The sequence below is a fragment of the Lissotriton vulgaris genome, chromosome 3_1 (genome assembly GCF_964263255.1).
Source record: "Lissotriton vulgaris chromosome 3_1, aLisVul1.2, whole genome shotgun sequence".
Classification (NCBI taxonomy): domain Eukaryota; kingdom Metazoa; phylum Chordata; class Amphibia; order Caudata; family Salamandridae; genus Lissotriton; species Lissotriton vulgaris.
Genome location: NC_141689.1, coordinates 7107927 through 7133352, shown reverse-complemented (window position 1 = coordinate 7133352; position 25426 = coordinate 7107927). Strand labels below are relative to the sequence as shown.

At 51.4% G+C, this 25426-nt stretch overlaps 1 protein-coding gene across 2 annotated transcripts in view; it reads right to left on the bottom strand.

Moving 5' to 3' along the window:
• The window catches only part of INTS10 (integrator complex subunit 10), a 216223-nt gene that overhangs the window by 9894 nt on the left and 180903 nt on the right, over window positions 1-25426 (bottom strand). Inside the window, exons 14-17 of one of the 2 annotated variants that reach the window (XM_086959984.1) lie at window positions 20982-21061; window positions 19018-19180; window positions 4838-4931; window positions 3654-3731 (exon numbers count right to left, since the gene is read on the bottom strand). In XM_086959984.1, coding sequence (XP_086816110.1) covers window positions 3654-3731; window positions 4838-4931; window positions 19018-19180; window positions 20982-21061 — 415 coding nt within the window. The remainder of the gene's footprint in view (window positions 1-3653; window positions 3732-4837; window positions 4932-19017; window positions 19181-20981; window positions 21062-25426) is intronic. The other variant, XM_086959985.1, reaches the window with a different exon arrangement.

Here is a 25426-nt window from a genome sequence, read left to right as displayed (position 1 = left end):
CCAGGGCTGGGCGGTGGCGTCAGGCAATCATCCTATCTACAAGAGCGCCTGTGCTGAGCTTGGACCAAGTGCCCAGAAGGATGTCTGTGAGGCCCTCATTAAAAGGCAGCAGGGGCTCCGAAGAGGCGGCTGCCGGCTGAATCACCTCAGTCAGGAGGTTAGTCCTGACTGCTACCGTCGGAAGCTCAAGGCCCAAGGCCTCAGTCGCCCTACGCAACACCACAGCATAGGATGCTCACTCCTCTGTGGCCACGGTAGGGGGAGACAACATGTCACGGTCTGGGGAGGTATCCAAACCACTGGCATTACCCAACTCCTTTCACCAGTACAGCTCCTCAAGTTTGTGTGCTAGAGGGTCACCAGACCCCTCAACGTCCTCCTCACCCGCCTCTGGCTGCCAGTCAGGGCGATAGGTAACGCCAGGAATGAACAGTGGGACAAAAGTACCCTCCGGTACTGGTGCCGACGTCGGATAACGCAGGTCTGGCTCTGTGTCCATATCGGGGGTGAAGCTGTGGTCGACGCCGGTTGGGGGCACAACAAGCACCGGGGGCGTCATCACTAGAATCGGCACTGGGGAAGATACCGTGAGGTCGACCGACACCAATCCGGATGCAGGCCTGGATCCATGGCTTCCCTGCGGCACCATGGATGGAGCTGCTGTCATTGAAGGCCTAGGGTACCTTGCTGGGTCCGTGGGGCCCGAAAGCACGGCTGCCGAGTCGGGCTGCCCAGAAATGGTGTGCAGTGCTTTGTAGAACTGACAAAGCTGGGCAGGGGACGCTCCGGGAAAGGGAGGGAAGCGCAGAGCTATCCCTGTGGGCTCCAAGGAAGGAGCCGGAGAGTGACGATGCCCCGGGTCCCGCGTCAGACGACGGACAGGGAGAAGGCGAAGAGCAACAGTGCTTTTTCCCCTTTTTCTTGTGCTTCGACATACCTGAGTAGTGCGAAGACTTCGATGATGAATGGTGATGGCTCCACGACCGGTCCCGCGACCTTCCCCTCGACGGGACCTTAAGCGGTGCGGAGTGGACTGCTGGGCATCCAAAAGCTTTCGGGACCACTCCCGCAAAGACTTCGGGTTTAAAACCCGGCAGTCAGAGCACGACTTCGGGCTGTGGTCGCGCTCCAGGCACCAAAAGCACACGAGGTGCGGATTGGTCACTGACATCAACTTATGACAGGAGTCACAAGGTTTGAAGCATGATCGACGGTTAAGATATCCCTCATGCACCAGGAGTCGAGAGAGTGACTAAGGGCACACTCTGTCCGGATCTGCACTGGCTGGCGCGGAAAAGGAAGAACTGACAGCGCGCAGGGTTGGCGTCTAAGTAGTCACCACAATGTCATTCCGGCGACCACGACGCTGACGACAGATGCAGTACTGACCAACGCCACCTACTGACACACAAGGGTACTGCTACGTAAACAATTCTCTGCATCCAGTCTGACACCTGGGGGTATTTCTAAGGTAAGGAATCTATAACTAATGGTCTCTTTCAGATAGAAAGATAAATCAACTGATGATCAAGTTGTTGAAATTTTATTTGATATAAAAGAAAAATTAAAACATTTGCGAATTTTAAACGGATAGCTGTGCACACAGTTACTCATGTACATGCTTACTTGACACACTGCATGAATACAGGGTGTGTGTACCATGTCGACACAGTTTTCTCAGCACCAAGACACGCAGCCTCCAATGGCAGTGTGCACGGTTTTGGTGAGGGGTCCCTGAGGGTGGCACAACTGGTGTGGCAGCCGTAAAAGACCCTCTTCAGTACCAATGCCCTAGATACCAGAAGTACCATTTGCCAGGGACTTACCTGGGTAACTGAAATTGTGCCAATCGTTGTACAGTTTTAGGAAAGAGATCGGTCACTGGGAACCTGGTTAGCAGTGTCCCGGAACACCACAGTCAAAGTCGAATTACAAAACCAGGCATAAAGTGGGTGGGCACTGCAACGAGAACCAAGTTTCCCAAACTAATCTTGTGTGACTTGGGAGCTGAATGCTGTTTTAAAAAAAGAAATCCTGGTGTTGAACTTGAATTTTCAACACCACTGAGCACATCTTATCACTCCACTGGGGACAGGCCAAGGACAAGATGCAATTCTTTTCCCACAGCGCTAAACGCGAGTCAATTTCAAGATGGCAACAAAAAATTTCTGAGCCCTTATCTAGCCAAAAACATTTCTTTAAAAAATCGTAATGTGATTGACATGAATTTTAAGCCAGTTAAAATGGCAGCTATACACAAAAGAATTAACTCTTTAAAGCTGCTAGGCAACTTTTTAAAATGTTAATCTCGAAAGCTATGCAATGGATTTAGCCAACATCCACAAAAGCACGCTTTTGGAATAGTTATAGATTCGTCTCAAGTTTTGTGTGAATCCGATCAGCTGCTTGAGGTGTGGGTGTGCGCAAAATTTCTTATGGGCGCTAAAATGGGACATCACGTCCTTTTTGACCCATTTACCTCTTAACTTTTTCACCTCCTTGCATCTGCACACAAATGTTAATGCAGCACCACAGCTGACTACTAGTGATTTGCTCAATTTTACGCAAATCTGTTCATAGGGTCAAAAGTCAAAGGCAAATTGAAAGTATTCTTTGTCAGTGAAAAGTGCTTTGGAATCATATCACACTGGCGACAGACACTGCAATGGACTTACCTTCACAATATTTTTGTTCTTGGTACACTAGCATACAACCATCTGTGCTGTGTACGTATACACACGCACACATACATACATGCACACACACACACACACACACCCACACCCACCCAAACACACACCCCACCCTCCCCCACACACACACATATGCGCACACACACTAAAATCATCAGGAAAGCACCACCTTGGCGATGGCCCAGGTGTTGTGTCCAAACATCACTGAGTTTGTACAAAACTGTTCATGTCCAAAGTCCAGGCTTTTTAGATGCCATGAAAGTTACTCACTGTGATAGGTGTGTGCTCCCCTCAGCAATGGCTGCCCCGCCGGAGTGCAGGACAGAGCACGCGGCGAGAGGTGTCCTCGAGGGCAGCCATTCCAAGGAGCTCAGCTCAACACAACCAGCGATCCGTCTGTGGCTGGGGCACCACCTAACAAACATCTCCTCACGGGTTGGGTAGGGCTCTCTCTCATGGCGCTTAGAGAGCGCTTAGAGACCTGAAGGTGATAACGCGCTCTACAAATGTGAATTACAATTACAATGACTGTCACTGAGTGACAAGAGAGGAGCCACCGAAGGGCGGGCCCTCGGAAGCGCTCAGGGAGAGATCTGCCACAGTCACAGGTGATCCTGTTTTATGATGGAATCACAGCTTTAATACCTTACAATAAGAAATATGTTGCAAAAACATCTGAAGGATGACTCCAACGACCAGTATTTGGTCTCCTTGTCACATACCATATACCTTATCAAAATCGAAACGATGACAATCAAAAGATCACTTTTTAATGCACCAAATAGTGGATATGAATCGAGCACACAGACTGGAAGCTTATGGAAAATAAGGCATGTAGTAATATCACATCAGATGAGGTACCAAAAAGCAGTAACGTAAAATACACCGAAAGCATGAATGAAGTTGCATGGCGGTGACAAACACAGCACACCATGAGCAGCCTTGTGGGGTGGCTGGTACCTGTCGGGAGTCGGAAAGCTGGGCTGTAGCATAGGCATGAAGTCCTGCTGCAGTAAACCCATGGCAGGGCTAGCGGTCCTTAAAAACAGCAAACGGCAGCATTCAAACACCCACGCGACTCACCAGCGACAGCAAAACAACACTCGGGAACAAGGTGAGAGAGAAAGGAGGGAAAGACAGGGCAAGCACTGCTACAGGCTGGACATTAGGGAGGGGGTCTCTGCCCGCTGAGGTCTACTGATCTTGAATCTTTCTAGAGTTGAAGGAGGGAAGGGGAGATCCTCATGGATATGGGATTCTCCTTCAAGATCCTGCGTGCCAAGACAGAGGACTGTTTAGTATTTCTTTTTTTGGGAGAAGCGCATCAACAGCTTTTTCTTACCCACGAGAAGGCACAGCTCAGGGAATACAATGGAAATTAGGTGAAAGGCTTCGGTGAGACGAGCCTTCCGGTCTAAATTTACAATACGAGGCGGTGACTTAAGGCGGGAGCTCACATTTTGTCGAGACCCATCGGGCATCAGTGGCATTGCCAACCTCAGAATCAGAGTTCAGAAAACTCTTCAACCACCAGTTTGAATAAAATAAAATCTGTACCTGGACAGTGGCATGCTTTGGGGTTTAAAGCTAACTTAAAAATGTTTGGAGGCACTCAATTACAGTCAACGGTAAATGCAACATTTGAAAATACGTTTATGATGCACCTTAATAGTAATCTCATCACCATATTTTAGAAGGATATCAATTAGCTGGCAAGTATATAGACTTTTTTTAAAAAGTACAAATTGAATCCTTTCTTGTCTCATCAAATACTTCAGAAAAATTAGTAAACAATTTCCACCTCAGAACAGATAATTTAAGCAGCAGCACCGCGACATGCGCTGCACCGCGACATGCGCTGCACCGCGGCATGCGCTGCACCGCGACATGCGCTGCACCGCGACATGCGCTGTACTTCTCTTTGCACTCCCCCTTTGAAACAATAGTGTTGTCTGTCAGATCCTTAAGTCTCTTCTGGTGGTTTATACTTTGAATGTTTCAGTGCTAAACATTGTATCCTTAAAGAGTAAAACTGCAAAGACCCATGATGCACCAGGGCTGTCGATGCTTCACAAACCCCTCAAACAAAAAATTACAAAGTTACTGGTGTGCATTCCGCCCCAGCCGCCGGCTCGTAAACTTACTTGATTAAAATCCCCTGGTTTGGCAACAGTTCCAGGTGAATCTTTCCTCCTTCCTGGGTTCTTAAATAGGCAAATTCCTCGAGCATGTCGATATCTGGGAGGTGGTTAAGTATAGATGTGAGGCGCCAAGGATTTACAGGTAGTCAGTGCAGAGATTACCAAAAGAAACCTTTGCCATGAAGACATGCACATTCCTGAGCACAGAGAGGAGAGTGTCTGAATTGTATGCATGTGCTTGAACAGAGAGACTACCCTAATAGTTTATAGCTGAACATCTTTTAAGCTGCTCATTTGTAAGTTCCTCACCTGGTGTTTGCAGGGCTGGGGGGCATGTGGGGTCTCTGCTCTGTTCCTGCTCTACCTGTGCGCACTAACCCTGCAGTGTGTGGCACAGCTTTACGTGGGAACTTATTTCTAAGATGTTTGACTCTGTAAAAGGCCCCCTACTTTGACCCTCAGGATACAGATACCTCCGACCTGTATGCTACTACTGTTTCCATCTAATAAAGACCAGAGTGCGTGCCTTGAGGATATCCTTCAATCCGCTCTACGGAGGAGAGGGGGGGAACACACAGCACCCCATGTTGCTTTCAGACCCTTCTGGCTTTCACAACGATTGCTCCTCATGCCACAAGTACCTGGGTTTATATTACACAAACACAACAATGGTCCCAAGCAAGGAGACAAGGGATGGTAAGAAATAAATATAGACTCAGTCAGTTCTATATTACCGAAGACATGCCCAGCCGGACAGAGGTCCTCAAAGTTTATACTTAAATAAGGGTTTGAAACACAAAATAACACCTTCAACAATTCACGTGCGTGGGGCACAAGCCTGTACCCAACCACGACAATACATAGACACAGACAACACACAGAAAGGGCTTGCAAGGCAAGAGCAGCAGTCTCTGTGGAGTTCCAATTATACAGAGAATTTCTTGTAGGTACCATTACACAATATTATATAGTAATTCATTATACAGGAATATGGTACTCAAAAAGTCGACGGCGTTTCGGACCCCCTACTAAATGATGGGGTCCATCATCAGGACAAAACAATAATTGCCTTTAGAATATAAGCCTCTTTAGCCTAAGGAGAAGAAGGGGGAACAAAAATTACATTAAGTTTAACCAAACACATAAGAGAATACTAAGGATTGGTGACATTGTGTAGTAGTTATACTAATAATTCGCTTATATCCAGGGCGGAGACAACGAGTGATATTTACATTATGGTGTTCGCAGGCATGTGACTGGTGATGAACAACATATAGGTGGTGACTTTGGTGACTGGCATACAGCTACTATGCCCAAATAGCAAAGGGTGTACGTGGATAGGTCGAAAAGGTTTAAAAAACCGAGTGGTTACCTAAATGTCAAGCAAAAAAACGGTGCAGTGATACAGTTCAATTGTATTGAGAAAAGAATTTGAGCTCACCAAAGGGCGTAGGGTTAGAAGCTCACAAACGAGCTGGAGATGGATTAGTAATCAGCAAGACCAGGAATTTGGACGTAATTTCCGTAGAGCTTGGAATAGCTAGAATGGGAGGGAATGAGAGGGGAACCCTTCAGTGAGGATTGTAGCGGCGGATTGAAAGAGGGCAGCCGGTGCTTTGCTCAGGCGGGCGGGGGAGAGAGTTAGAGGAATAATAAGGCTTACCGGGAAAGTTCAGGGTTGTAGTTCCTGGGCCGAAGTGCGGAACAGAAAAATTACCTCGTTTCCGCTTGTACCTAAATATCCCAAACAAATATCCCCTTTTTGGATCTAAACATCCAGCACCAGGATGGGCTACTCTAGACTTCCCTATACCGCAAACCAACCGAGAGAAATACCCTTTTGAGTTACAATAGTTGCCATCTTAGGGCTTTGAAAGATAGTCTACCTTACTCGCAGTTCCTTCGTCTGAGAAGGAATAATTCCCACAAAGAAGATTATTTTTCTGAGGCAAGTACCCTAGCTACCAAATTGAAACAAAGAGGCTACCCTCGCCGTCTCATTAAAAATTCTATGAAACGAGCTTGGTATTGCTCACGTGAGTCCCTTTTGGAACAAAAACTCAAACCCACTAAAAATAAGCTGGTATGTGTCACGACCTTCTCCACTGTCTCCAACAAAATCACGAAAACCATTAAAAAGAATTGGCATATTTTGAATTCGGGGCAACTCAACTGGGAGCGCCCACTTTTTGCCTTCAAAAAGAGCAAAAACATCAAAGATCATCTAGTGAGGGCAGCCTTACCATTGCCGGCCCCCCTAAAAAGAACGATTAACGACCACTGGGCTACAACGCCTCTTAAGGGCCATTCAAAATGTGGTACATGTGTGGTATGTGATTTCACTATTGAGGGTAAAGAATTTGTGTTCAAGGAAACTAGAAATGTGTTGAAAACGTTTACAAACTGCAACAGTTGCAATGTTATATATGCAATTTTATGCCCTTGTGACCTTATTTATGTGGGGCAAACCAAACAAAAAATCAAGCTTCGTATCGCCCAACACCGGAGCAGAATACGCTGCAGGACTCCTAATGCTCCCTTTTTCGAGCATTTCACCTCCAATCAGCACACTGAAAATGACATTCGTTGGACGGTGATAAACCAAGCGACAATGCCACCACGAGGCGGTGACCTCAATCTTCTGCTCAACAAGGAAGAGCTAAAATGAATAATAAGGACAGACAGTTTGAACTCTGGTCTTAACCAGCAAGAGGATTGGACCACTTTGATCTGACCTTGTCCTGCACAGTCCTCCTATAAACTCAAGTGAAGGAACCGAAAAAATGTTCTTCCAAAAAAAGACTCCTAAATGTGCCTTTTGAAGTAATGTACTCTATGCGACCTTGTTTTTATCTTCCTTTTTTTCACAAATGTCACATATATTGCACCCTTCATCTACTTTCTGTTTCTATTCCTTCTACCCAATATGGCTACCTGTGTGTAGTCCTTCCTTTATTCCTATGCCCCAAACACAGCCAATAGCCAACCATGTTATAATGGTTGAGGTCACATGACACCCACAACCAGGAAAGTTATCGCTGCCGACTGACCCGGTAAGACCGTACCTCGCGCCTTGCCCTCGCTTCTGTGGCCCCTTAGACCCCATTGCCCGGTTGCCTTATCGGGCCTTATTCATTTTCTTCCCCCACAGGCCACCCCCTGGTTTCAAGACTCTAGCGCGACTCGGCGCAACCGGTAATACCCGGATCAAGGTAAGCCTTCATTCGGCTCTGGCCAAATACGCTACTGGTTACTCCCACTTTTTGCCTTCTAAAACATGTACCGTTACATATTTAGGTACAAGCGGAAACGAGGTAATTTTTCTGTTCCGCACTTCGGCCCAGGAACTACAACCCTGAACTTTCCCGGTAAGCCTTATTATTCCTCTAACTCTCTCCCCCGCCCGCCTGAGCAAAGCACCGGCTGCCCTCTTTCAATCCGCCGCTACAATCCTCACTGAAGGGTTCCCCTCTCATTCCCTCCCATTCTAGCTATTCCAAGCCCTACGGAAATTACGTCCAAATTCCTGGTCTTGCTGATTACTAATCCATCTCCAGCTCGTCTGTGAGCTTCTAACCCTACGCCCTTTGGTGAGCTCAAATTCTTTTCTCAATACAATTGAACTGTATCACTGCACCGTTTTTTTGCTTGACATTTAGGTAACCACTCGGTTTTTTAAACCTTTTCGACCTATCCACGTACACCCTTTGCTATTTGGGCATAGTAGCTGTATGCCAGTCACCAAAGTCACCACCTATATGTTGTTCATCACCAGTCACATGCCTGCGAACACCATAATGTAAATATCACTCGCTGTCTCCGCCCTGGATATAAGCGAATTATTAGTATAACTACTACACAATGTCACCAATCCTTAGTATTCTCTTATGTGTTTGGTTAAACTTAATGTAATTTTTGTTCCCCCTTCTTCTCCTTAGGCTAAAGAGGCTTATATTCTAAAGGCAATTATTGTTTTGTCCTGATGATGGACCCCATCATTTAGTAGGGGGTCCGAAACGCCGTCGACTTTTTGAGTACCATATTCCTGTATAATGAATTACTATATAATATTGTGTAATGGTACCTACAAGAAATTCTCTGTATAATTGGAACTCCACAGAGACTGCTGCTCTTGCCTTGCAAGCCCTTTCTGTGTGTTGTCTGTGTCTATGTATTGTTGTGGTTGGGTACAGGCTTGTGCCCCACGCACGTGAATTGTTGAAGGTGTTATTTTGTGTTTCAAACCCTTATTTAAGTATAAACTTTGAGGACCTCTGTCCGGCTGGGCATGTCTTCGGTAATATAGAACTGACTGAGTCTATATTTATTTCTTACCATCCCTTGTCTCCTTGCTTGGGACCATTGTTGTGTTTGTATGATAAGCTCCCCGAGGTCCCTCGCTGATACTATTTGGGGTCCCTTGTTGTTTAAAATCGATACAAGTACCTGGGTAGCATGCTAGGCGTGTGTCTCGCTTCTTAGCCAAGTCCAAAGATTTACACTAATTCCTCCCCTTCAAAGCCACTTGGTTTCTAACTCTTTAGGTTTCATTTGTGGATCCACATTGGATTTTTCTCTTCTTTGAATTAAGTGCAGGACTAGTTCGATTCCAAGGATCCTTCCTGTGAAGTTCACTGTTTCTATCCACATCTTTCTGGCTTTCGTTTCTCTATCACATTTTATCCTAAACTCTCTCTCTCACTCGGTGGGTCTCCCCGTCTCTCACCGCTGGTCTCTCTCCTGCTCAACAAGATGAAAACCACGGAATCAGCTAACCCAAATTTGAGAATATATTCAAACCTTCCGTGCATCTTCGTGGGACTCTCCATCAAACTAGCCTTGTGTTGCACATGCTCACAAATATAGGCATGTAATGTCAATCAGAGTGGCCGCATTCAATGCGCATACTGATTTTAATATTACAAGTACAGCAAATGTATTCATGATATATTTATTGAATTTGAGTATTATTATTTTTTTTTACTAACGGACACGTGTAAATATGATTTTGCTATTCTCTCTGTCTATCATTTGGTTTGTATTTCATTTCTATGACTGGTGGGGCACATCACCTTGAGAAAGGCTAACTTGAGCCGAAACGCGTTGGTGCTGCCATGATGCTCCGGTACAGAGAGGACCTGCTTTGGCAGCTCAGACTGGACTGTACCAGCTGGAGCGGGTTCATGGCTGATTTGCATATAGATGGGGCTAATCTGAGGTGGTATGGTGGCCAAAAAACTAAGCACTGGGATGTCGACCCGAATAATTATGTGGCTGAGATTAATGTAAGCGTTTCATCTCTCACATTTCAGAAATGTTTACTGCATCCAATCTGCCATAAACCTGTTAATATTTACATGGCTTGTGCACATCGGTGCTTTGGAAAAATCATGTAACCAAAAAAACAGTAGCAGCGCTCGGGATAGCAAAGGTGCCGGCTAGTTGGTATTTATGTTATGAAGCTCTGATAATTTTCAACTCTTCTTAGCGAAATGTTGGTGTTTTCCAAAGACTGTAGATGTTTAAGTGGCGCCAACCTAGAAATTAATGCAAAAGTTGTTGCCGTAGCGCACACATTCCGCAAGGAACAGAAAGGCGCTATCCCAACTCCAGTTTCTTGGTGCTCAGTAACACGACCATGACCAGTAAACACTCCAAGTCAACAGGGTAGGACTTCACTAAACAAAAACGGCATACTTTATTTATTTATTTAGAAATTTGTAGAGCGCACAGCTACCTCCGACGGAGGTGTCCCGGCGCGGAAGATAGTATCTCTAGAGGTTCAGAAGTTTGGTGAGAGAATAATAAGGAGTGGGAAGGTTAAATAAGGGTAAAGAGCCAGGTCTTGAGTTTTTTTTCGAAATTGGAACTCAGAGGTCTGGAATCTCAGTTCTGTGGGTAGGAGGTTCCACAATTTGGAAGAGGCCACTGCAAAGGCCCTTCCTCCCGTTCGATTTACAAAAGGGGGTGGTGATGAACAGAGTGTCTGAGTTAAACAGACCACTCTTACCCAGTCCAAAGATCAGGGCTTGATCCATCACCGTTATTTATCTCACTGCCCCATCCCAGCTCAGAATCTGGCTATATGCAAATCAGTCTGTCCCTGGCCCAGTGCATCATGGGAACAGGGCAGACTAAACTACCAAGCCAATTCTTCACCAGAAAGGAGACAAGCTACCGGGGACCGGTTTCTGGCATTTCAGCCTTCTTCGGCCCGGCTTGCTTGAATCCTGTTGGAGCAGTGAGAAAGGGACTCATGTCTGAGTATACCCTGCCACACCTATAGTGGCCAAAAACGATTTACAAAAGGGGGTGGTGATGAACAGAGTGTCTGAGTTAAACAGACCACTCTTACCCAGTCCAAAGATCAGGGCTTGATCCATCACCGTTATTTATCTCACTGCCCCATCCCAGCTCAGAATCTGGCTATATGCAAATCAGTCTGTCCCTGGCCCAGTGCATCATGGGAACAGGGCAGACTAAACTACCAAGCCAATTCTTCACCAGAAAGGAGACAAGCTACCGGGGACCGGTTTCTGGCATTTCAGCCTTCTTCGGCCCGGCTTGCTTGAATCCTGATGGAGCAGTGAGAAAGGGACTCATGTCTGAGTATACCCTGCCACACCTATAGTGGCCAAAAACGATTTACAAAAGGGGGTGGTGATGAACAGAGTGTCTGAGTTAAACAGACCACTCTTACCCAGTCCAAAGATCAGGGCTTGATCCATCACCGTTATTTATCTCACTGCCCCATCCCAGCTCAGAATCTGGCTATATGCAAATCAGTCTGTCCCTGGCCCAGTGCATCATGGGAACAGGGCAGACTAAACTACCAAGCCAATTCTTCACAAGAAAGGAGACAAGCTACCGGGGACCGGTTTCTGGCATTTCAGCCTTCTTCGGCCCGGCTTGCTTGAATCCTGATGGAGCAGTGAGAAAGGGACTCATGTCTGAGTATACCCTGCCACACCTATAGTGGCCAAAAACGATTTACAAAAGGGGGTGGTGATGAACAGAGTGTCTGAGTTAAACAGACCACTCTTACCCAGTCCAAAGATCAGGGCTTGATCCATCACCGTTATTTATCTCACTGCCCCATCCCAGCTCAGAATCTGGCTATATGCAAATCAGTCTGTCCCTGGCCCAGTGCATCATGGGAACAGGGCAGACTAAACTACCAAGCCAATTCTTCACCAGAAAGGAGACAAGCTACCGGGGACCGGTTTCTGGCATTTCAGCCTTCTTCGGCCCGGCTTGCTTGAATCCTGTTGGAGCAGTGAGAAAGGGACTCATGTCTGAGTATACCCTGCCACACCTATAGTGGCCAAAAACGATTTACAAAAGGGGGTGGTGATGAACAGAGTGTCTGAGTTAAACAGACCACTCTTACCCAGTCCAAAGATCAGGGCCCGTGCAAGACGAAACCGGGGACAGATCATCAATCGAAGATGGTTTGATGTAAGATTACGGGGTGATTGTGAGAATTTTATCCGGCGACGTAGGTAGGTAGGGCCTAGGTCATTAAGAGCTCTAAACGCCAGGGTTAAGGCTTTAAATTGGATGCGTAATCTCACTGGGAGCCAGTGAAGTTTGATCAAGTGGGGTGAGATGGAATGTCGATAAGGAATATTGCAGATCAACCTGGCAGCTGCGTTCTGAACTGTCTGCAGTTGTTTTATGAGATACGCTGGGGCTCCGATGTACAGACTATTTGCGTAGTCCAAATGTGCGGTGATAAGGGCGTGGACTGCTGTTTTACGTGAGTCTAGAGGAAGATAAGAAATGATTTTTTTTTGCATAATTGTAAACTGTTTGTTCTTTCAAAGCAGAAAAAGTAGACGTTGTCATTATTGTCTTACAAACGAATATAGCAGCGGAGTGGATTAATGTTAAAATCAGTCAATTAGATTTGTTGGAGCTGCGATAACTTGTAACAGTAAAAAATAGTAATAGACACTTAGAGTCAGATGAGTTTGGTAAAGTAGGCAGGGCTGTATTGGCTGTCGACTCCGCAGCCTTTTAAGCAGTACTGGACAGTATATCAAGAAAATGCAAACCTTCAGGATAAACTCCAGGGCCGCACTAACACGTTCCTACTCTTACGCAGACTTTTAGATTTGGTTTAGATAAGTAGAGACTTGAGTTAAATGAACAAATCATCGCCCTCCGGTAGATGTTGTCCAGGCTAAGGGTTATAAAGGACGAGGGTCACAAAGAGGATTATGGAACCACAGTGTGAGCACAAACCCTGGCCACACACCACGTCCGGCTAATCTAAGGAGATGTGCTTGTGTCAATCTCCAGGCACTGCGGCATTCACAAGCTCTTACAAAAATGACTGTAAGGTAAACAACAAAATAACTAACAATGACAAAAACAGGCCATTTCCATACTTTGGAAATATATCACTTTGTCCTGGACATCTCCCGCTGCAGCCAGATCTCGAGTCACCAGAGACCTTCACTGACTCTCGATCAACAAAAGAATCACCTTCAAGCTCCTCAGGCACACCTACAAAGCCCTCAACGACACCGAACCTGCTTATCTCAAGCAACGCCTCTCCTTCTACTCACCCGCCAGACATCTCGGCTCCGTCCAACTGGCCCTGGCCACCATCGCACGGATCCGCAAGACAACGGCTGGAGGAAGATCCATCTCCAACCTCGCCGCGATGACCTGGGACTCCCTGCCCCTCCACCTCGGGCAATCACTGCCACTGCCTCACTTCAGGAAGGATCTCAAGACCTGGAACACCCGCCCCTCCACCTCGGGCAATCACTGCCACTGCCTCACTTCAGGAAGGATCTCAAGACCTGGAGCTCCCTGCCCCTCCACCTCGGGGAATCACTGCCACTGCCTCACTTCAGGAAGGATCTCAAGACCTGGAACACCCCGCCCCTCCACCTCGGGCAATTACCGCCACTGCCTCACTTCAGGAAGGATCTCAAGAGCTGGAACACCCCGCCCCTCCACCTCGGGTAATCCCGCCACTGCCTCACTTCAGGAAGGATCTCAAGACCTGGAACACCCCGCCCCTCCACCTCGGGCAATCACCGCCACTGCCTCACTTCAGGAAGGATCTCAAGAGCTGGAACACCCCGCCCCTCCACCTCGGGCAATCACTGCCACTGCCTCACTTCAGGAAGGATCTCAAGAGCTGGAGCTCCCTGCCCCTCCACCTCGGGCAATCACTGCCACTGCCTCACTTCAGGAAGGATCTCAAGACCTGGAGCTCCCTGCGCCCCTCCACCTCAGGCAATCACCGTCACTGCTACTATTCAGGAAGGACCTCAAGACCGGGAACACCCTGCCCCTCCACCTCGGGCAATCTCCGCCACTGCCTCACTTCAGGAAGGATCTCAAGACCTGGAACACCCCGCCCCTCCACCTCGGGCAATCACCGCCACTGCCTCACTTCAGGAAGGATCTCAAGACCTGGAACACCCTGCCCCTCCACCTCGGGCAATCACCGCCACTGCCTCACTTCAGGAAGGATCTCGAGACCTGGAACACCTTCCCCCTCCACCTCGGGCAATCACCGCCTCTGCCTCACTGCAGGAAGGATCTCAAGACCTGGAGCTCCCTGCCCCTCCACCTCGGGCAATCACCGCCACTGCCTCACTTCAGGAAGGATCTCAAGACCTGGAACACCCTGCCCCTCCACCTCGGGCAATCACCGTCACTGCCTCACTTCAGGAAGGACTTCAAGACCTGGAACACCCCGCCCCTCCTCCTCGGGCAATCACCGCCACTGCCTCACTTCAGGAAGGATCTCAAGACCTGGAGCTCCCTGCCCCTCCACCTCGGGCAATCACCGTCATTGCCTCACTTCAGGAAGGATCTCAAACCTGGAGCTCCCTGCCTCTCCACCTCAGGCAATCACCGTCACTGCCTCACTTCAGGAAGGACTTCAAGACCTGGAACACCCCGCCCCTCCTCCTCGGGCAATCACCGCCACTGCCTCACTTCAGGAAGGATCTCAAGACCTGGAGCTCCCTGCCCCTCCACCTCGGGCAATCACCGTCACTACCTCACTTCAGGAAGGACTTCAAGACCTGGAGCTCCCCGCCCCTCCACCTCGGGCAATCACTGCCACTGCCTCACTTCAGGAAGGATCTCAAGACCTGGAGCTCCCTGCCCCTCCACTCGGGCAATCACTGTCACTGCCTCACTTCAGGAAGGATCTCAAGACCTGGAACACCCTGCCTCTCCACCTCGGGCAATCACCGTCACTGCCTCACTTCAGGAAGGATCTCAAGAGCTGGAGCTCCCTGCCCCTCCACCTCGGGCAATCACTGCCACTGCCTCACTTCAGGAAGGATCTCAAGAGCTGGAGCTCCCTGCCCCCTCCACCTCGGGCAATCACTGCCACTGCCTCACTTCAGGAAGGATCTCAAGACCTGGAGCTCCCCGCCCCTCCACCTCGGGCAATCACTGCCAGTGCCTCACTTCAGGAAGGATCTCAAGACCTGGAACATCCCGCCCCTCCACCTCGGGCAATCACCGCCACTGCCTCACTTCAGGAAGGATCTCAAGACCTGGAGCTCCCTGCCCCTCCACCTCGGGCAATCACCGCCACTGCCTCACTTCAGGAAGGATCTCAAGACCTGGAGCTCCCCGCCCCTCCACCTCGGGCAATCACTGCCACTGCCTCACTTCAGGAAGGATCTCAAGACCTGGAGCTCCGTGCCCCTCCACTCGGGCAATCACTGCCACTGCCTCACTTCAGGAAGGATCTCAAGACCTGGAACACCCTGCCTCTCCACCTCGGGCAATCACCGTCACTGCCTCACTTCAGGAAGGATCTCAAGAGCTGGAGCTCCCTGCCCCTCCACCTCGGGCAATCACTGCCACTGCCTCACTTCAGGAAGGATCTCAAGAGCTGGAGCTCCCTGCCCCTCCACCTCGGGCAATCACTGCCACTGCCTCACTTCAGGAAGGATCTCAAGACCTGGAGCTCCCCGCCCCTCCACCTCGGGCAATCACTGCCAGTGCCTCACTTCAGGAAGGATCTCAAGACCTGGAACATCCCGCCCCTCCACCTCGGGCAATCACCGCCACTGCCTGACTTCAGGAAGGATCTCAAGAGCTGGAGCTCCCTGCCCCTCCACCTCGGGCAATCACTGCCACTGCCTCACTTCAGGAAGGATCTCAAGACCTGGAACACCCTGCCCCTCCACCTCGGGCAATCACCGTCACTGCCTCACTTCAGGAAGAATCTCAAGAGCTGGAGCTCGGTGCCCCTCCACCTCGGGCAATCACTGCCACTGCCTCACTTCAGGAAGGATCTCAAGACCTGGAACACCCTGCCCCTCCACCTCGGGCAATCACCGTCACTGCCTCACTTCAGGAAGGATCTCAAGAGCTGGAGCTCCCTGCCCCTCCACCTCGGGCAATCACCGTCACTGCCTCACTTCAGGAAGGATCTCAAGACCTGGAGCTGCCCGCCCCTCCACCTCAGGCAATCACCGCCACTGCCTCACTTCAGGAAGGATCTCAAGACCTGGAATATCCCGCCCTCCACCTCGGGCAATCACAGTCACTGCCTCAATTCAGGAAGGATCTAAAGACCTGGAGCTCCCTGCCCCTCCACCTTGGGCAATCACCGCCACTGCCTCACTTCAGGAAGGATCTCAAGACCTGGAGCTCCCTGCCCCTCCACCTCGGGCAATCACCGCCACTGCCTCACTTCAGGAAGGATCTCAAGACCTGGAACACCCCGCCCCTCCACCTCGGGCAATCACTGCCACTGCCCCACTTCAGGAAGGATCTCAAGACCTGGAGCTCCCTGCCCCTCGACCTCGGGCAATCACTGCAACTGCCCCACTTCAGGAAGGATCTCAAGACCTGGAGCTCCCTGCCCCTCCACCTCGGGCAATCACTGCCACTGCCTCACTTCAGGAAGGATCTCAAGACCTGGAGCTCCCTGCCCCTCCCCCTCGGGCAATCACTGCCACTTCCCCACTTCAGGAAGGATCTCAAGACCTGGAGCTCCCTGCCCCTCCACCTCGGGCAATCACCGTCACTGCCTCACTTCAGGAAGGACCTCAAGACCTGGAACACCCCGCCCCTCCACCTCGGGCAATCACCGTCACTGCCTCACTTCAGGAAGGATCTCAAGAGCTGGAGCTCCCCGCCCCTCCACCTCGGGCAATCACTGCCACTGCCTCACTTCAGGAAGGATCTCAAGACCTGGAACACCCCGACCCTCCACCTCGGGCAATCACCGTCACTGCCTCACTTCAGGAAGGATCTCAAGAGCTGGAGCTCCCCGCCCCTCCACCTCGGGCAATCACTGCCACTGCCTCACTTCAGGAAGGATCTCAAGAGCCGGAGCTCCCTGCCCCTCCACCTCGGGCAATCACTGCCACTGCCTCACTTCAGGAAGGACCTCAAGACCTGGAACACCCCGCCCCTCCACCTCGGGCAATCACCGTCACTGCCTCACTTCAGGAAGGATCTCAAGAGCTGGAGCTCCCCGCCCCTCCACCTCGGGCAATCACTGCCACTGCCTCACTTCAGGAAGGATCTCAAGACCTGGAACACCCCGACCCTCCACCTCGGGCAATCACCGTCACTGCCTCACTTCAGGAAGGATCTCAAGAGCTGGAGCTCCCCGCCCCTCAACCTCGGGCAATCACTGCCACTGCCTCACTTCAGGAAGGATCTCAAGAGCTGGAGCTCCCCGCCCCTCCACCTCGGGCAATCACTGCCACTGCCTCACTTCAGGAAGGATCTCAAGAGCTGGAGCTCCCTGCCCCTCCACCTCGGGCAATCACTGCCACTGCCTCACTTCAGGAAGGATCTCAAGACCTGGAGCACCCTGCCTCTCCACCTCGGGCAATCACTGCCACTGCCTCACTTCAGGAAGGATCTCAAGACCTGGAGCTCCCTGCCCCTCCACCTCGGGCAATCACTGCCACTGCCTCACTTCAGGAAGGATCTCAAGACCTGGAGCTCCCCGCCCCTCCACCTCGGGCAATCACTGCCACTGCCTCACTTCAGGAAGGATCTCAAGAGCTGGAGCTCCCCGCCCCTCCACCTCGGGCAATCACTGCCACTGCCTCACTTCAGGAAGGATCTCAAGACCTGGAGCTCCCCGCCCCTCCACCTCGGGCAATCACTGCCACTGCCTCACTTCAGGAAGGATCCCAAGACCTGGAGCTCCCCGCCCCTCCACCTCGGGCAATCACTGCCACTGCCTCACTTCAGGAAGGATCTCAAGACCTGGAGCTCCCTGCCCCTCCACCTCGGGCAATCACTGCCACTGCCTCACTTCAGGAAGGATCTCAAGAGCTGGAGCTCCCCGCCCCTCAACCTCGGGCAATCACTGCCACTGCCTCACTTCAGGAAGGATCTCAAGACCTGGAGCTCCCCGCCCCTCCACCTCGGGCAATCACTGCCACTGCCTCACTTCAGGAAGGATCTCAAGACCTGGAGCTCCCTGCCCCTCCACCTCGGGCAATCACTGCCACTGCCTCACTTCAGGAAGGATCTCAAGAGCTGGAGCTCCCCGCCCCTCCACCTCGGGCAATCACTGCCACTGCCTCACTTCAGGAAGGATCTCAAGACCTGGAGCTCCCTGCCCCTCCACCCCGGGCAATCACCGCCACTGCCTCACTTCAGGAAGGATCTCAAGACCTGGAACACCCCGCCCATCCACCTCGGGCAATCACTGCCACTGCCTCACTTTAGGAAGGATCTCAAGACCTGGAGCTCCCTGCCTCTCCACCTCAGGCAATCACTGCCACTGCCTCACTTCAGGAAGGATCTCAAGAGCTGGAGCTCCCTGCCCCTCCACCTCGGGCAATCACTGCCACTGCCTCACTTCAGGAACGATCTCAAGACCTGGAGCTCCCTGCCCCTCCACCTCGGGCAATCACTGCCACTGCCTCACTTCAGGAAGGATCTCAAGACCTGGAGCTCCCTGCCCCTCCACCTCGGGCAATCACTGCCACTGCCTCACTTCAGGAAGGATCTCAAGAGCTGGAGCTCCCTGCCCCTCCACCTCGGGCAATCACTGCCACTGCCTCACTTCAGGAAGGATCTCAAGACCTGGCTCTTCAGATGAACAGCAGATCCTCCCCCGCGCCTCGAGACTGACGGGTGATTAGTCACATTTTACAAAACCCTGAGATTGATTGTCCAACCCCCTCCCCTGCACACACAAACACAAAGGATACTTGTCACAAAGTTGAAAAAGTTTTCATATTGGAAGTTTCCTTGGCGGCATATTTTGTTGATTGCTTTCAGGAAGAGGGTCTCTCCTTTGGGCCACTCGTGCTGCAGTAACACGACGACGTGCCCCAGTGCCATGTCATCCCTGTTGTCGGTGAAGGCTCGGAGCTGGAGGTGAAGAGCAGAATTCGAGACAGCAACAAGCAGAGACTTTAGTACAAGAGCAGAATACGCCCCACTCCGGAAGTGAGGAGAAAGCAACGAACTAAGAATTTAACACGACAGGTGCATAAGCACTGCTCAAGACAAGAGGAGAAATAAACAAGTTAAGAATCGAGAACTTTAAACCAGCACGCATCACTCCATCTTACAAAGAATGCCATTAAATAAAAATACACACCAAAAAAAAGTGTTTTCCCCTATTCATTTTCTCATCGGAACTTTAGACTCCGCTACATCCTAGACCGCTCAACCGAATTACACCAAATCTGGCAGATTAAAGTAACTTGTGTGGGGAGCTAATACAATTGCAAAACACACAAGATGATGGACAGAAAGTTGCACAATGGCAAAACATCGGCCCCCAATCACAGATCTGGGTTTAATACATCGTTATTTTGCTCACCAAGCCACCCCAGTTCAGACATGGCCATACGCAAATCAGTCTTGACCCTGTGCCTCATGGGAACAGTCCAGATCGAACTGCTAAGCCATGTCTTCCCTGGACCGGAATCAAGCATCCTAGGACCGGTTTCTGGCTATCAGCCGTCTTCAGCCAGGATAGCTTGACTCCAGTGGCGTAGTGAGCACGGGACCCACGTCTGGGCATACCCTTCCCTCATAGGGTGAACAGCAAAACACACAAGATGATGGACGGAATGTTGCACAATGGCAAAACATTCACCCCCAGTCACAGATCTGGGTTTAATCCATCGTTATTTTGCTCAGCAAGCCACCCCAGTTCAGACATGGCCAAATGCAAATCAGTCTTGACCCTGTGTCTCATGGGAACAGTCCAGACTGAACTGCCAAACCATGTCTTCCTTGGACCGGAATCAAGCATCCTAGGACCGGTGTCTGGCTATCAGCAGTCTGCAGCCAGTCCCGTGCTCTCCACACCCCTGGAGTCAAGCTATCCTGGCTGATGACAGCTGATAGCCAGAAACCGGTCCTAGGATGCTTGTTTCCGGTCCAGGGAAGGCATGGCTCGGCAGTTCGGGCTGGACTGTTCCCATGAGGCACAGGGTCAGACTGATTTGCATATGGCCATGTCTGAACTAGGGTGGCATGATGAGCAAAATAACGATGGATTTAGGCCCAGATCTCTGTACTGGGGTGAATGTATGACATTGTTCTGCATTCTGTCCATCAACTGTTGTTCGAGCTAATAAAATTGTCAGGAGATGAGTGAGATCTAGGAGAGGATTCACAACGCCATTGTAAGATTGAAGAGGGGGGGGGAGGAAGGGGGGAGGACTCGCACGGCCTAGGGAGGACTCGCCAGGACTCACAGGGCCAGCCAGGACTGCCAGCCAGGACTCAGAGGGCCAGCCAGGACTGCCAGCCAGGACTCACAGGGCCAGCCAGGACTTTTAGAGCAGTAAGTTATTAACATGATACAGCCAAGCGCGAGATATAGGATACCCGACTCCACCGTATGAACGTATGCTGGGACGGGCAGGTGGAAGTACCTTGCTACATTGCACCTTTTCAAAGTTTTAAAACCAGCAGAAATAAGGTAACGTGCCTAACGGTGCAGCATTCACCATTTAATGCCAACTGATCGAGGTGAAAGAAAATCTTTAAAAATGAAATGCATTTCTAGTGCTTAGAAACTGCAGTACATACATATTATCAGAGGCCCTAGCAGGCAGCGATTTCGGTTACTTAAATGTGAACGGTGCGTTTTCACTTCAACGTGACAAGGCTTTCCTTATATCTGTCAAAAGGTCCCTTCTGTCACACTCACCTTAAAACATGCAAGCATTAACTGCAGGCAGTACGGCATGATGGCTTTATTGGTGCACGGCAGCAGCTTCAGATCAGAACCTGGAATGGAGACAATTATAGTCCATCATGAGAGAACAAATACACAAAAGCAAAATCTGACTTCTAGAGGGTTAAAAGATGACCAGGGGGCGTGGCAAAGATGGCGGCCTGATCGGACGTGTCCCGGCGAGGCTCTCCGGCCCTGATCCCCAAAGCCCTTCAATAACAGCGAGATACACCCCAAAATCGCTGGTTTTGTAATCGAAGTTGTAACGCCTGCTCCTGATGCCCACCCGCTGAAGATCCGGACTTTGTAGCCCCCCGGTGCCCAACTTCACAAGCCGGGAGCTCCCGGCACTAACCTGCGAGGAAAATGGCGGCCGCCGCCGCTGGCCGCCGGGAGTGAGCCCGGACCCTTACACCCTAGACCGGAGCAGTCGGAGAAGGCAAGCGCGGACTCTGCCGAGACCTTAGTGGTAAACACGACAACCGTGAAGCGGCCTTCCGGCTGATACGGAGGCAGAAGCATCGACCTGCGGCTGCGCGGCCAACCGGATCACTCGAGCCCCCGGCTTTGGGCCTAGTCCAGGAGGAGGACGGGGACGGAGGACTGTTCCCGCGAGCTGGGCACCAGTGGGACCCCAGAGAGATCACCCGACCTCCCAGTGACGAGAGCGGAAGCCCCCCCCCACCGGTGGAACAGAGAGCCTACACGGAAGTAAGCGGGGCGGGCTGCGACGAGGGAGTCGGACCGAGTCCCGGCTTGAGTAGGCCGCGGCCGCACCGGGGAGGACTGAGGAAGGGCGACACTGCTCACCCCTGGAGCCTAACAGAGCCGCCTGCACCCGGGCGGGGAGCCAGAACCAACCAACACCGATCTGGGGCCGCATTGGGAGGACGACGGTGGCGGTACTCGGAGCGCAGTTATTGGCCCGGAGATAATGCGGAACTGACCCCCCCCAGTCACCTTGGCAGCACCGACGGCCAACACCCCCCGGACCACGGAGGGACCCCTGAGAAGGGGCCTGATCGGGGCGGTCTGCCCCCAGAACCTGTATCCGCCACCAAAGATCGTCTGCTGGGGTCACGGGCCTTGAGGTGGGACCCCCATACACGCGATCGAAAGCGCTGTGAACCCCGGCCGGCCCGCATGTCCCACGGCCCAGCAGAGATATCGGACCGGACACAAAAACGTCCCCACCATAACGCCAAATCCAGGTGCCCCACAGGCCCTCCCTTGGATATCACGCCAGGCCCTGCTCGTCGGCCTGGTCCCGGCTTGCCACCAGATGACCTCCAAGCACTCCGACAACGGAAGGCCGCACTCCGTCCCCAGCACCTACCACACGACGGTCTCGGATAGCTCACCAGCCCCAACAGGAGCTACACCCAACGTCACCAGAGCGCCAACTGCGCCCCTTTTGAACTCACAAGTCGGGACTCCAAGGGCCCTCACACAGGCGACATGGCACACTCTAGTCGCAAGGGAACCCCAAATATCGTAGACCTTCTACACAAACACGCGCCAAAAGGGGAGAAGGCCCAGACCTTGGTGTCCCCGAAGACGCCGGCAAGCCCCCAAGGACAGGATGATGAGACCGCCCCCATCACCAAAGCCTTCCTGGCTTCCCTGTTCAACACTCTGAGGGATGACTTTCAAGCCCTGAAACAGGAGTTGGCGGGGGAACAGCGGGAGCTGCGTCGAGACCTAGACGGCCTGGGCGAGCGAGTGGCGTCGGTGGAAGAGGCAGACCAATCCCGCAGCATGGAGGTAGAAAGGCTGCAACAGGAGATTCTTCGTCTCCACGACCAGCAAGTGGATTTACAATCGCACTCAGAAGACCTTGAGAACCGCTCTCGGCGGAACAACATAAGGGTCCGAGGAGTCCCGTTGAAGTCCGAAAAGAACAATACGGTCGAGTATCTGCAGGACCTATTCTGGGAGATCCTGGGGGAGTCTGAGGATTTTGTGATACGGATTGACCGGGCACTTTTCAAGACCTTTCCACCATCACCCTGCAGAAACGTAAATCCTTCCGGATAGCGACAAACTTTTTGAGACACAATGGAATACCCTACTCCTGGGGTCACCCATTTCGCCTGATCTTTAGATGGAAAGGATCGCTGCACCAGCTCAAGTCACTCCGCGACACTTGTGCTTTACTGGACATTGATATGCCGAAGGAAACATCTCCAAGCAGATCGCAAGATGGCCCCTTGCGGCGATCAGGGGAGGGATGGCAGACAGTACGACGGAGGCGATCCCCGAGGTCCGTCCCAAAACCAGACCCAGCCACAGTCGCTCAAGAACAGGAGGCGGCTGTGCAGGAGGTAGCGGATAACACAGCGACCAAACTGTAAGACAATATTATCCAGGGGTTTTCTTTCACGCTATAGCTGCCTGGGGTGACGGGTCGGGGAGCCACCGATTCGGCCGCTGCCACGTTACCCTCTACACTGACTTTCTACGGACCTGTGTTATGCACAAGTAGCCCGAGACTATGAGTAGTTCTAGCTTTGGGGTTTGTTTTGGGGAGGTTGGAGGGGCAGACAAGGGTATGGAGGGGGGCTCTGTTGGGGTTGGGGAAGTTCTTCAGCGATGGTTGGGAAGGGGGGAGAGATGGGTTCCAGGAGAGGGAGGGGTGGGCGAGGGGAGGGGGGGTCCGGTGCTCTGTTCCACATACAATGGTCGTAACCCGACCCTGACGTCTCATGCCTCGTCGGGCATACTGATTAGCCAGTTCACTTCCCATAGACATCATGCCACCTACTACTCTTAAAATTCTCACCCTGAATGTGCGGGGTCTCAACAATAGTGTTAAAAGGCGTGCCGTCTTATCCTTGCTAGAACACTCACAGGCAGACATCTGTCTCCTACAAGAAACACATCTGTTACACACGATTGCCACCGACTGCGATCCCGAAAATTCCCCACTCAACTCTTTTCCTCAAGCCCCAACAAGACTGGTGGAGTGGCGATTTTGGTAGCACAAGCTTTTAAAGGTAAAGTTTTACATAAATGCGCTAAGCAGAAGGGGAGGCTGTTAGCATATCGCTTTGCTTTGGGCGGCCTGCTGTTCACCACCGGGTCCGTTACAGCCCCAACGAGGGCCAAGAACGCTTCCTCCACTCCGCCCTGACAGACATCACCGCCACCCCAGACAGACACATAATACTGGGGGGGGACTTCAATATGGTGTTTGACACGGTTCTGGATAGATCGGCACAACGCTCCCCCCAGACCGGGACTTTCTCCACCACCTGCACAGACCGACTCAAAGAGCTAGATCTCCATGACCTATGGCGCCGCACACACCCAAACGACAGGGAATACTCATACTATTCCAACGCACATAAGACCTACGCTAGATTGGACCACCTCTTGGTCTCTGGCCTGGTCTGTACACTAGCCACCTCGACAGAGATAGGAGTGCTTTCACTGTCGGACCACGCACCGGTTTCCACCACACTCACATTGCCACCTATCTCAGGACCCCCCAGGGTGTGGCGCCTCCGAGACACTTTACTACATGGAAAAGAGGTAATAAAACGCATCCAAGACACAATCCATGAATACCAGCTACACAGTGCTAACGACGACACAACGCAGGCAGCTTGTTGATGAGCTCCTCCCTGTCGTCCCACTGCTGGTGTCCGTATCTGTTCAGCAGGGCATTAGAGTTTGCTCTCTTTTTCTCCTCATCAGGCAACTTGTATATGAGCTCCTCCCTGTCGTCACACTGCTGGTGTCGGTATCTGTTCAGCAGGGCATTAGAGTTTGCTCTCTTTTTGTCCTCGTCGGGCAGCTTGTTGATGAGCTCCTCCATGTCGTCCCACTGCTGGTGTCTGTATCTGTTCAGCAGGGCATTAGAGTTTGTCCTCTTTTTGTCCTCATCAGGCAGCTTGTTGATGAGCTCCTCCCTGTCGTCCCACTGCTGGTGTCCGTATCTGTTCAGTAGGGCATTAGAGTTTGCTCTCTTTTTGTCCTCGTCGGGCAGCTTGTTGATGAGCTCCTCCCTGTCGTCCCACTGCTGGTGTCTGTATCTGTTCAGCAGGGCATTAGAGTTTGCTCTCTTTTTGTCCTCATCAGGCAGCTTGTTGATGAGCTCCTCCCTGTCGTCCCACTGCTGGTGTCCGTATCTGTTCCGCAGGGCATTAGAGTTTGCTCTCTTTTCGTCCTCATCAGGCAGCTTGTTGATGAGCTCCTCTAGGTCGTCCTACTGCTGGTGTCTGTATCTGTTCAGCAGGGCATTAGAGTTTGCTCTCTTTTCGTCCTCGTCAGGCAGCTTGTTGATGAGCTCCTCCCTGTCGTCCCACTGCTGGTGTCCGTATCTGTTCAGTAGGGCATTAGAGTTTGCTCTCTTTTTGTCCTCGTCGGGCAGCTTGTTGATGAGCTCCTCCCTGTCGTCCCACTGCTGGTGTCCG